Raw genomic sequence first — 13,378 nt, forward strand, 5'->3', positions numbered from 1 at the left:
GGAGGAATTGGAGGCAGGCCCCATTTTGCAGCTAATGGGGCTGGTTAGGTGAATCCAGGCTGCTATTTGTTCTCATCTGTACGCTGCTTAAGATACCTATTTTTGAATTCAGTTATCAATCTAGAAATAAAATAAGCCTCTTTTGGATGGTCATCTGTCTTGGATGATCTAGCAGAGATTCCTGCACAGCAGGGGGTCTCCTGGCTCTGAGAGACAAGCAGGGAGGGTGGCTTCTGGCAAAAGGAGAGGGAGCCACCGATGGCTCCTCCTTCTCCTGACTCACCTCTGCCTCTCGATCTTCCTCTCCCACTCGCCTCCTTCCTCTTCTGCCTCTGATTCTGCACTGCATTCTGCCACAGAGTCTCCCAGCTCACTAAGCCCTGTTTCCCCTTCAGCTTCTGACACCTCCTCTTCCCAGGCTTCTTCCTCTTCCCCCTCTGACCCCCCATCCTTCCTCCACCTCCACTCCTTGGGCTCTGAGCCGTCTTCCCTTCCTGGTTCCCCGGCTGCTTCCTCCCACCATTCCTCTGTGCCCAACCAGTCCATGACATTGCTCCATCCCTCGGCCTCTGTCCCCACAAGGCAGCTTCCCCAGACCTGATCTGGTTCCACAGCCGCTGCTTCCCTTCTGCCCCCATGAAAAGATGGATCAGGAGGTCTTGCTGGCATCCTTCTGCCACCTGCAAGAGAAAAAAGGTAAGCAGGATGCCAGGAGTGCCTGCTTCTCTCACAGGTGAAACAGGGCATCTCTAACTACAGATGGGCCTTTGAGAAGGACTTACCTGCTGATAGTATTTGGACGTTTGTGCCCATTTCATATGTTTGTTGTGCAGAAATACATCTCCCCTCCTCTGGACCCTTGGTCCCAACTGTCTCCCCCAAAACAAGATGAAAAGAACCCTCAGATGAGTTGGAAAACCAACAGAATGAGACCAAACAGAGAAAAACCACCTTCCTCCTTACCCAGTGGCCTCTCTCTGGTGTCCAACGGAGGCCTCTCTGCCTCACAGGAATCCAGGTCCATTTCTGCAAAGAGATCCTTTCCCTGAGAAAGAAACAAGGATTCAAAACAGAGAATGGTGAGAGATACTAGAAAGAGAATGACAAAGACTTGAAGGGTGCGAGATCTCATTCCATGGATGCTTTCCCAGAAAATCGATGGGCCATCAGCAGACCATTATGGGATGTTTTCTTTCCTGTTTGGAGCCCCTTGGGAGTATCCAGAGGAAAGTCTCTCTCACCTGCTTCCTCTCCTCTGCCTGACTCAGGAGGAAACCTTCGGCCAGGGCCACCGCCTGGGAACTGGTCTCCACTCCGCATTCCCTCACCCAGCTCTCCATCTCCAGGGGAAGGACAGCCAGGAACTGCTCCAAGATCACCAGGTCCAGCATCTCAGCTTTCGTGTGCCTTTCTGGCTTCAGCCACTGATGGTCAAGGTGGTAGAGTCGGCTGCAAACCTCTCGGGGTCCTTTGGCCTCCTGGCAGCAGAACTGCCTCAACTGCTGGCTCTGCACCTCTGAGCGGAGGGTGTCCTCCTCACCCAGGATCTTCTGCACTGGGTTTTCCCAGAACCCCCCACTGCTCCCAGTTTGGCTGGCAATGCCTCTTCCTGCTTTAGGGCCAGCTGAGTCTTGCTCATCCATCTGTGCTCTCAGGAAGCCTCTGAGAGATCGGAAGGAACCCTTTGGTCTTCTGCCAAGTTCTGCCCGTCTAAATGAGAAGCTCTAGCAAATCCTACAAAGCAAATACATTGTTCTGTTACAGAATTTGTAGGACAGGAGGGGAAATGGTTCCCTGAGTCTTGCTGGAAACCAGGGCTGGACTGCACCAGATCCCAGACCATGAGATATCTTTTTGAAAAGAAAGAGGAGGAGGAAGAGGAGAAGAAATAAGTCTCTAGCCTTCAAGCAATGCAAAATGTGGAGGCAACTGAAGGGATTTCTGTCAGATTAATCAACCTGGTTTCTGCTGCCTTCCAGTCAATGCATGAAGTCAGAACCGAATGATAAGGGAGTTATTTGTATCTTGTGATAAATGGATGCTTTTCTCTAGTGGGGGTCCTGACCTGGGGGTCCTCGGGAGTTGCTCCCCCCTCCTTCACCCCACCTCCACTCCCTGCTTCTGTCTCCTTTTCTGCAATATCTGCCACTCTCCTGACAGATTCTTGGGGTGAGATCTCTTTTTCTCTCTTCTGAGGGCCAGGAATGTATCTGTCCAACCCCCTGAGGGCCAAGTGGGCGGGGCTAAAGACATCTCCCTTGATTTTTTGTTGTTCTATTAGATAGCTTAACACAAACTGGTTTGCAATGCAGCAGCCAGACTATGGCCTGGGATCCCTCTCTTTATTCCTGGTCTCTCTTTCCTACTTTTCCTTCCTTCCTCCCCGTTTTTTGTTTTTTTTTTGGGGGGGAGGGGCTAGTCCACCTCCTCGTTCAGCTTTGGAAAACCATTTGCACCTGTTTCCTCGGTTGTGCAATGAGGCTGAGCGAATTCACACAGAGTTAAAGTCCCAGGGACTCCTTTGTTTTAAAAAGGGAGATTTCGTGGGAGACAGGGATCCTCTGATCTGCAGGAAGGAGAGCGTTGCAGACCTGGCCCCTCCCTGGCAGGACCCTCTCCTCCCTGACTTGGGGTCCCCCCCCCTGCAGGAGCAGATCAGCCCCCCCCCCAGGCCTCCTCCCTTGTTGCAGCCCTGGGACCCCCACCGTCTCCCCACTGCACCCTGTGGGGGGAGAGAGAGGAGACTCACCCTTACCTGTCAACCTTCCCTTTTTTTTGGGGGGGGGGGGGAATTCCCTTATTCCAGCGCCCTTTCCCGCTGCTTCCTGCTGCTATCCCGGATTGGTAGATAGGTGAGGCTGCTGATCCCTTATTTTCACATCTGAAAGTTGACAGCTATGGACTCACCCGATCCCGGGAGGGGAGAGCGAGGCAGCCCTTGCAGGTGAGACCCCAAAGCAAGGGAAGGACTGGGGAGGGAGGGGGATTAGCTCTGGAGGACCTGCCCCCCCTTCCTTCCTCTCCTCTCTAAGAAGGAAGATCACTTCCCTTTAACCCTTGCAAAGCTGAGTCCCTCCCGCTCAGCCCTCTCTCAGATTCGTATTATTTTTTATGCATTTAGGGGGGCAGCTGCCAATGCCCAGATATCCTTTTGGGGGTGAGACTCTTGGCTGGACTCTGAGCATCTCCCTCCCTTGGCCAGAAACCAGAGGAAGAGCTTGCAGCGAAAAGGGCTTCGCAGGAGGCAAGGAAGCTCCTCCTGGAATTCAGGAGTGGAGAGATAGGAGGGGATCCCAGGGTCATCTAGTCCAACCCGAAGCAAGAGGGGGCCGGGTCTAGTTCCCCAAACAGGCAGCCCTGTTTAATAGGTTATTGTATTTTAGTGTTTGATTGGAAGCCGCCCAGAGTGGCTGGGGAAATCCAGCCAGATGGGCAGGGTATAAATAATAAATTTTATTATTATTATTATTATTATTATTATTATTATTATTATTTTTATTATTATTATTATTATTACAACCCCCAGCAATGCAGGAATCTCAGCTAAAGCATCCATGGCAGATGGCCGTCTGATCTCTGCTTAGAAACCTCCAGGGAAGGAGAGTCCCCCACCTCCCAAGGGAGACCTTTCCCTGCCCAACTGCTCTTAGATGTCCCTCAAGGCAGCGGGTCCTGAGTTCTAGCCCTGCTGAAACCATTGCACTGGCTGCCAAGGAGGAACCATGCGAGGTTCAAAAGAAATAAATCCTATTCTCATCATAAATCAGTAATACTTTCTTGTGCATGCTTTTTATGCTTTTTTCTGCCATTTCCCTTTGCAGAAATGCTTAATTGCTAACTCAATGGACTGAAAATGGATGGTTGTTGTTATTATGTTTAGGGAAGCTTTTAATATTTGATGGACTATTGTATTTTAATATTTTGTTGGAAGCCGCCCAGAGTGGCTGGGGTATAAATTATTATTATTATTATTATTATTATTATTATTATTATTATTATTATTAATCAGGTGAGTGTTCTCCTTTCAAAAGAGGCAGGTGAAATCTCCACGGTTGCTAATAGCATAACGTTGAAAGTGCAGGGAAATATGGGGAGCCCTAGAGTATCTGCTTGGCATGCAGAATGTCCCGGGGTCAACCCCTGACATCTCCTGCAAGGGCTGGATGAAATCCCTGCATGAAACTCTGGGGAGCTGCTGCCAGTCAGTGTAAGCCAGGGGTCCTCCAGCCCGCCAGGGTCGTGAATCTGGCCTGCGCGGCCATTTCAATACCCGCCAAGTGTCCGAGGCTGAAAGCATCTCGCCGCCCACTCAGTCAGTCCCTCCATTGCGCGGAGGTAAACGCCACAGGCCAGGGGGTTTCGCTCAGGGATGGGGAAGTGTTGTCTTTTGGCTTGAAGAGCGAAGTTCAGGTTGGTGGAGGAAGGCAGACTTGGGTTGATTCGGTTTTGTTACATAGACGTTTACTTTAAAGGTGGTAGAAGAAAGTATAGTCCTATTTCTGTAAGTGGCACAGGGGTCTTTCCACTCATGTGGTTTACATGCTCTGAGAGATGGGATCTATTTTGTTATTTTAATTTTAAAAGGGTGGAGTGGAAGCGGAGATTGACCATCTTGTTAACCTGGGGTCAGCAACCTTTTCCAGCCATGAGGCGGTCCACTGTCCCTCAGACCATGTGGGGGGCCCGACTATATTTTTTTTGGGGGGGATGAACAAATTCCTATGCCCCAGAGATAACCCAGAGACGCATTTTAGAAAAAAGGACACATTCTACTCATGTAAAAACACACTGATTCCCGAATTGTCCGTGGGCCGGATTGAGAAGCCAATTGGGCCGCATCCGGCCCCCAGGCCTTAGCTTGCCTACCCCTGGCCTGGGGAGCCACATTCTAGTTGAAGGAGGCCAGGACTGGCCCCCAAGGCTTGGGATGTCCCTCCTCCCCTGAAGTAGGACTTGGAATCCAGGAGAAAACTCTTGAAATAGCCTTGTCAGGTGCTCAGGGAGGGACTCACCTGTCCCCACATCCTTCTCTTTGCAGATGTGCAGCGGTAGCACATCCCTCCCCCAGGGGTGAGAATTGGAGAGAACCAGAGCAGGGACTCAGACCTGCCCTCCTTGCCCCCCACTCTGCACTCTGGGGTGTGGAGAAGCCCTCCCTTCGTGAGGAACTGACAGCCTGACTTTTGCCTTTCAGCTGCTGGAGGAAGATCAGCTGTACCTGCCGGAGGTGATTCAGAACTGCCAGGCAGCTCAGCTCAGGGGGCTCTGCCTCCACGTTGCACCTTTGACCATGGGCCGGACTTGGACCTAGCCTCTCGGGTAACCCACGGGACCAGTTTGCTCCCGCCACATCCGCACTCCCCCTTCATTTGGGTGCGTTCGGGAGGAACCAGAAGCCATGGCTGACCAGGCGGCTGCGCTGGTGGCATTGGCTCAGGAAAACCAGGTCTTGACCCACACCGTTCAGCAGCTAAGCAATGCCGTTACAGCGCTTCAGCAGCGTTTGGACGCCTTACCAGCTTCTGGTGCCGACACCCCAGCTTCTGGCAAGTACCCAGTGGCCCTACCAGAGAAATTCAATGGGTCCCCGGCCAGCTTTCCCATGTTTCTTGCCCAGGCCAAGCTGTATATTCAGGGGCGAGCCCGGAATTTCCCCGATGACCGCACCAAGGTGCACTTCCTGATCAGTTTGCTGAAAGACCGGGAGGCCAAGTGGGCATTGCCGCTGCTCGGGCAAGACTCTCCCTTGCTGACAGGCTATACAGCGTTTTGCAACCATCTGGAACCCGCGTTCAGCAACCCTCAGAAGGGGAGTCAAGCCAATTGGGCGATTCGGCGGTTGAAACAGGACAAGTCCACAGTGGCCGCCTATGCCACAGAATTTCGGTTGTTGGCACAGGACTTGTCCTGGAATGACTGCAACCTTCAGGACCAGTATCTCTAGGGGCTTTCGGATGAGATACTGGACCAGCTGGCCATGATGGATCGCCCCGCCACGCTGGACACCCTCATTCAATGGAGACTGCAGATAAGATGATCGGTCGGAGGACCGTCGCCAGGCTCAGGGCCTCCAGCACTCCCAGCTCCCGTCCTTCCCAGCAGTCCCACGGCCACAGCCAAGTCGCTGGAGGAGCCAATGTAGCTTGGGGCAGCGCGGCCTCGCCTCTCTCCCTCGGAGAAGACTCAGCGTCTGGAGGGGAACCTGTATCTCTACTGTGGTGGGAGTGGACACTATGCCCAATCCTGTCCCAAGAAAACGCCGGCCACACAGGGAAATGGCCAACCCCAGTAGCCAATGGCCCAGGCTACCTGGGGTCCCAAACATCGCATGATGGGCCCTCACCGGTGGAATTGCAACACCTCATGGTTCCGGTGCGTCTATACCCCCCTGGCGGGCCCTGGATTCTCACCCACACTCTGGTAGATTCAGGGGCAACCCGCTCTGGACTCTGCCTTCGCCGCCCATCATCAGGTGCCACTCCAGGACAAGCCAGAACCGGTACAGGTGGAGGCAATTGACGGACGGCTCCTGCACTCGGGTGCCGTTACTCAGGAGACTCAGCCCTTGGTCCTGTGTCACCAGCAGCACCGGGAGGTGCACACCTTGGACATTTCTTTTTTTTAAAATATTTTTTATTACTTTTTTTCCAGATACAAATATAAAGTCAGATATATAAGAGAGAAAGCAGAGAGAAGAGAAAGAAAGAAATCCATCCTTTCAAAACATTTTCCATAACCAACCGGACTTCCCCACATCTCCCTCACCCTGCATTATTTTCAATAAAAATATCAGCAAATTGTTACCTTGTTTCGTGCGTTTCATTTGTACTTTCAAATAATTATATTTTAAGTTTAAAATGCTTGTTGTCAGTTTACTTTTACCTTAAAATAGATATAATATTACTTTAAACTTCAATCCTTTCATAATTATAACTTAATTTCCCATATCACCGATTCTTATTGCTGAAGCTAGATTTTCCAAATCATGCAAATTCTTAACATTCGTATAACTTGTAATATTTTTGTAGATAGTCCTTAAATTTTTTCCAGTCCTCCTCCATTGTTTCTTCTCCCAAATCTCGGATTCTGCCAGTCATTTCAGCCAGTTCCATGTAGTCCATCAATTGCGTCTGCCACTCTTCCAGTGTGGGCAAATCTTGTGTCTTCCAGTATTTTGCAATAAGTATTCTTGCTGCTGTGGTTGCATACATAAAAAAGGTTCTATCCTTCTTTAACACTTTCTGGCCAACAATGCCCAAGAGGAAGGCCTCTGGTTTCTTGGGAAAGGTATACTTAAATACCTTTTTTAGTTCATTATAAATCGTTTCCCAGAAGGCCTTCACTCTTGGACATGTCCACCAGAGGTGAAAGAATGTCCCTTCAGCCTCCTTACATTTCCAACATTTGTTATCAGACAGGTGATATATTTTTGCAAGCTTGACTGGGGTCATGTACCACCTATATATCATTTTCATAATATTTTCCTTCAGGGCATTGCATGCTGTGAATTTCATTCCGGTGGTCCATAACCTTTCTCAGTCCTCAAACATGATGTTATACCCAATATCCTGTGCCCATTTTATCATGGCTGATTTGACTGTCTCATCCTGAGTGTTCCATTTAAGCAGCAAGTTATACATTCTTGAAAGTACCTTAGTCTTTGGTTCAAGCAGTTCTGTCTCTAACTTCGATTTTTCCACCTGGAATCCTATTTTTTTGTCCATTTTAAAAACCTCTTGAATTTGAGCATAGTGTAACCAGTCTCGCACCTTATTCTTTAATTTGTCTAGGCTCTGCAACCTCCAATTGTCTCCAATTTTTTCTATTATCTCCCAATATTTCGGCCAACCGGCCTCCATATTGAGTCTTTTCCGAGCCTTAGCCTCTATTGGTGATAACCACCTCGGGGTTTTATTTTCTAATAAGTCCTTGTATTTAGTCCAGACAATAAATAGTGATTTTCTGACAATATGGTTTTTGAACATTTTATGTACCTTTACCTTGTTGTACCACAGATAAGCATGCCAACCAAAAGCATTATTGAACCCTTCCAGATCTAGGACATCAGTGTTTTCTAAAAGAAACCAATCTTTCATCCAGCAGAAAGCTGCAGCTTCATAATATAACCTTAAGTCCGGCAGGGCAAATCCCCCTCTTTCTTTTGCATCAGTCAGTATTTTAAATTTTATCCTGGGCTTTTTGCCCTGCCAGACAAACCTAGAGATATCTTTCTGCCACTTTCCAAAACATTCCACTCTGTCCACAATCTGTAGGGTTTGGAACAAAAACAACAACTTTGGCAATACATTCATTTTTACAGCTGCAATTCTACCCAACAAGGGAAGTTTTAATCTTGACCAAATTTCTAGATCCTTTTTGATTTCTGACCAACATTTTTCATAATTATCTTTGAATAAGTTCAAATTTTTAGCAGACAAATTAACCCCCAGGTATTTCACTTTTTTAACCACATTTAACTCTGTCACTTTCTGAAACCCATCTGTTTCCAAAGGTGTCAAATTTTCCCCAAAAACCTTAGTTTTTTGCTTATTCAACTTGAATCCCGCCACCCGACCAAACTCATGAATCAGTTCTAGAACTCTTTTTGTACTGGGTTCTGGCTCCTGTAATGTTAAAACCAAGTCATCTGCAAAAGCTTTCAGTTTATATTGTTTCACTCCAACCTGTATTCCTTGCACCAACCGGTCCTCCCTAATCATGTTCAAAAGCACCTCCAGGACTGAGATAAATAACAGAGGGGATAAGGGGCACCCCTGTCGTCTTCCTTTTTCAATTTTGAACTCTTCTGTCACCACATTATTCACTATCAGTTGGGCTTTTTGCTCTGAATAAATTGCCTCAATACTATTTTGAAACCCCCTGTTGGGTAACTGCCAGGGAGATATAGTCCAACATGGCCCAAGCCGGCTGCTGGACGTCCATCGATCTCCCGTAGACAGGCAGATCCAGCAGTTAGTGACACGAAGCCGTTCTGGAAATAGATTGCCACATTCCAGAGCTTGTGCACACTGTTCTTTATCAGCAGAAAACACAGCCAAAAGTTGCACCGCAGAAGAGCATATTTTACAGACTTTATTTAGCGTAGAACAGAACAAAGAAAAACATGACCGTTCTCAGTCAGCGTCTCTGACCGGCTGGCAAAATCGAAAGGAACAACAGCAGAACATAAACATCCTGTGAACAGGACATGCGCAGACTCTGTGACTCCCAAAGCCTGCTCCCTTTTAAGGTGGAACGGAAATATCCTAACATCCTCCCCCTTTCCGTGTAACCTGTAGTACCTGTGGTTCAACCCAATTGCAACCTTTGTACATAAACTTTAAGTTGTTCTCTGTTAACAACCTTAGACAACAGATCAGCAGGAATTTCATTTCCTGGCATGTAGGACACCTGAATGAGTCCTTTCTGAATACACTCCCTTGCACGATGTAGCTTAATCTGCAAGTACTTGGTTCTTTGCTTGCAACTCTCCGAGTTCAGCAAAGCCAAACACGATCTATTGTCTTGATAAACTTGTACAGGACATTTCACAGACACTCTGATGTCCTTAAACAGTTGCATCAACCATTCACAATCCATGAGTGAAAATGACAGAGCATTGAGTTCTGCTTCACAGGAACTTAGGCTCACTGTTGTCTGCTTCTTGCACAACCAGTCAAACAGGCAGTGGTTGTACATGTAGCATACTCCAGAAGTGCTTGTACCATCCGTGGTGTCACTTCCAAAACTTGCATCAGTAAAGATTTCAAGACCTCCAGTCTTCTGACTGGTGAACCTCAGCCTGTAGTGCATAGTCCCTTTCAAATAGCGGGCTATGCACTTCAGAGCTTTCCAATCCTGGACCGTAGGATTGTTGGCATGTCTGCTAAGCAGATTACAGCTTACAGCTATGTCAGGTCTTGAACATCTGGCAATGAAATTCAGCTTGCCTAGAATGCATCTGTATAGCGTTGTGTCAGAAAACGCTTCAGCAGTACTGTCTACCTGGTAACCTGTCACCATCGGTGTGTCTGCTGGGTTTGCATCAACCAACTTCAACCTGGTTAATACATCAGCAATTTTCTGTGTTTGGTGTACCAGAAAATTACCTGCTTGGTCCTTCTCCACCTGCAGAGAAAGATAGTTGGATACCTCACCAAGATCCTTCATGTCAAAGTGCTCCTTCAGCTGAGCTAGGGTGCTTTGGTAGAAAGCCTGATTCTTCCAAAACATCAGAAGATCATCAACAAAACATAAACAATACAGTTTGTTTTGCCCCTCCTCCTTGACAAACACACATGGATCAGCTTTGCCCTGGTGAAAACCTAGAGAAAGCAATGTCTCAGTGAGTTTTGTGTTCCAACACCTGGCACTCTGCTTGAGACCATATAAGGATTTCCGCAGTTTACAGACCATTCCCTTCTGTATCTCCATCCCATCAGGTGGAAGCATGAACAGCTCTTCACTCAAAATCCCGTACAAAAAAGCTGTATTAATGTCATGATGGGAAACATGCAGTTTCTCCTCCGCAGCGATCTTGAGCATCAGCCGAATGCTCTCATATTTGACTGTGGGTGAGTAGGTCTCGTGGTAATCCTGTCCTGGTACCTGTGAAAAACCTCTGGCAACCAATCTGGCTTTGTGTCTGACTACCTTGCCATTCTGGTCTGTCTTGGCCTTGAAGACCCATTTGCTGCCAACCAGTCTCATACCTGGGACTACCGGTACCAGTTCCCAAGTTTGGTTCCTGTTCAAGGAATCAACTTCAGCCTTCATGGCATTAAGCCAAGGCTCAGCATCTTTAGAGGTTAACTCCTGAACCTCTTTGAAGCTTGAAAGTTCCCACACCTTCTCTGAGCTACTAAGAACAGCAGTTGCTGTCTTAGCAAACTCATCAGCATACCTCTTTGGAGGTCTGCCCTTGGTCGCCCTTTCAGACCTACGTACTAGACGCAAGTCTTCTGGACTCATCTCCTCTTTCTTAGGAGAAAAATGACCAATGGTGAACAGTGGTTCTTCCAGTTCATTGTCAGACGCATCAGATGGTCTGACTGAGGCCTTTGCACTCTTGTAGTCTGCTGTGTCATCACTGTCACTGACACCAGCAGCAGCGCCGCCCACTGAACTGGAATCCGAACTCTGATCATCATCCTCATCCTCATCCTCATCCTCATCATCTTCAGCAGCTTCCTCAGCTTTAGCTGCTTGCTTGACATCACCTTCATCCTCCTCTGGGTAACTGGAAAATTCCCACATTTTCCCCCCACCTAGGATTGTACTCAACACTCCTTGTGAACTTAATGGACTTAGAGTTAGTCATCCATACCCTGTATGCACCTTTTTCGTACCCCATGAACAAACCATGTGCCCCACGCTTCCCAAGCTTGTTGGTTTGTGGGGAGTGTACCCACATGTCAGAACCAAAGATTTTCATGTGTTTGGTGTTGGGTTTCTTGCCAAACATCTTTTCATAGGGGGTACAACCAATGGGTGATGACAATCTGCGATTAAAGGAATAAACCAAATTCCCCAAAGCTTCCCCCCAAAACTTATCAGGGAGATTGGCATCATGCAACAAGGTTTTTATTCCTTGCAGCAATGTCTGATTTGCTCTCTCCGCAAGCCCATTCATCTATGGCGATCTGGGCGTTGACATGTCATGCTGGATTCCCTTCTCAGTCAGGAAAGCTTCAAACTGCTGAGAAGTAAACTCCCCGTCCCGATCGGTAAACACACAGGCAATACGTTTACCGTGCACATTTTCCAACCAAGCACAGAATGCCTTAAACTTCGGAAACGCTTGCGATTTCTGTTCGAGCAAATACACATGAATGTACCTGGAAAAAGAATCAATCAGAACCATGAAGTACCTTGCTCTTCCTAAAGAGGGCGCAAGTGGCCCAACCAGGTCCGCATGCACTAGCTGGTAGGGTTTGGAAGCCTGCCTGCTAGACTCCTTGCCTTTTGGAGCAACCTTCACCTTGTTCTCTGCACAAGATACACATTTCATGTGAAACTTACAGGGTTTGATGTTCAAACCTTCAACCACCTCTGGCATCTTGGCCAGTGCCTTCCAAGAGAGGTGACAAAACCTTCGATGTGCATCGTGAATGCAACCTGCATGAAGAACTTTGTTAGTTTGTGCAACACAACAAGAGTCAGCATTAGATACAACAGCAGTGTCATCATAAGTTATATGGAACAAACCATCCATAAACTTTGCATGCAAATAGTCCTCTTTGCCTTTACTGATGACACAGACGCTCCTCTTGAAGGAAATCTGAAAACCACGCCCAGTAAGCTGCGGGACACTCAGCAAATTGCTTGCAGCGCCTGGAACATAAAGTACATTACTGATGGTAGTGTGCAGACTTGCAAGTTTCACAGTCCCTTCTCCTGCAATTTGCAACGTCCTTCCATCAGCCAGGTGGATCTCACCTTCTTGAGGCTTGAAGGAGATAAACAGGTGCTGATCCTTCGAAACGTGGCGGGTTGCACCTGAATCAACAATAAACCTGCCTTTGGCTGTTGGAGCAGTCTTTACAGCAAGCAAACCCTTGTTTTCCGCTGGCGTGGGCTTTTGCAGCTTGCCCCCCTGCTCCTGGCCAGCAGACGTGCCTTTAGCCTTTGGTGAAGCAGTGCCAGCAAACATCGCTTTGTTTTTCCCTGGCGCGGGCTCTTCACCCTCCCTCTGCTTCTGGCCATCTGCAGGCGTCTGCGTATGTTTACCTTTGCCTTCCCGGCCTCTGCAAAGGCGATGACCTTGGTTTTCACGAGAACCAGAGCTCTCAGCTGCCGACTCCTTGGCTCCCCCTGGAGGCTGGAATGCTGCCTGGGATGACGTGACGGTCAGCTCCCCCTGCAGCTTGCAACCGGTGCCCTCAGCATCCCTGCATTCACTCGCATTCTGGGAAACAGCTAGGACCTCCGATGCAGTCAAACTCTGGGCTGGGATTACTGGCTTGTGAGCTTTCATCAAAGCATTCCACATTCCACGTGCAGTGGTGTTGCCAGCCAGCGTCTTAATTTCCTCAAGAGATACGGATAAGACTATTACGTCTATCGCCTTCGAATCATTGGCTTTCCATCTCTCTGTCAGAGGAACCGGGGGGGGGGCTCAGATACGGCATGCCACACCCTAAACTGACGCAGCAAACTTTCACACCATTTTGCCCAGGTTTCATAATTCTGCCCATGTAACTTAGGGCACTGAGCATCTCCAGAAGCTTGGAAAAACTCCATTTCCAGCTTTTTGATTTAGCCGTGAGTCTTTTGCCTTCAAAGACTCCTTATCTTGGCAGCTCATTAATCACGAACTCACTGGCTCGGCTCCCAGGGCCATTAATCTGCCGGAGTTCCAAAGGCTCCTTGCCGAGGT

At 48.3% G+C, this 13,378-nt stretch overlaps 2 protein-coding genes across 8 annotated transcripts in view; one reads left to right on the forward strand and one right to left on the reverse strand.

Annotated features, from left to right (window-relative positions):
* LOC309530321 (uncharacterized protein) overlaps nucleotides 1-13,378 on the forward strand; it is a 275,292-nt gene that overhangs the window by 147,032 nt on the left and 114,882 nt on the right. The gene's annotated exons all lie outside the window — the stretch shown is intronic.
* LOC309530344 (uncharacterized protein) overlaps nucleotides 1-13,378 on the reverse strand; it is a 187,212-nt gene that overhangs the window by 104,660 nt on the left and 69,174 nt on the right. The window contains exons 2-3 of the mRNA XM_082219227.1: nucleotides 1,242-1,734; nucleotides 952-1,045 (exon numbers count right to left, since the gene is read on the reverse strand). Coding sequence (XP_082075353.1) covers nucleotides 952-1,045; nucleotides 1,242-1,643 — 496 coding nt within the window. The 5' untranslated portion in view covers nucleotides 1,644-1,734. The remainder of the gene's footprint in view (nucleotides 1-951; nucleotides 1,046-1,241; nucleotides 1,735-13,378) is intronic.

The sequence above is a fragment of the Podarcis vaucheri genome, assembly GCF_965113315.1.
Source record: "Podarcis vaucheri genome assembly, chromosome: 4".
NCBI classification, from domain to species: domain Eukaryota; kingdom Metazoa; phylum Chordata; class Lepidosauria; order Squamata; family Lacertidae; genus Podarcis; species Podarcis vaucheri.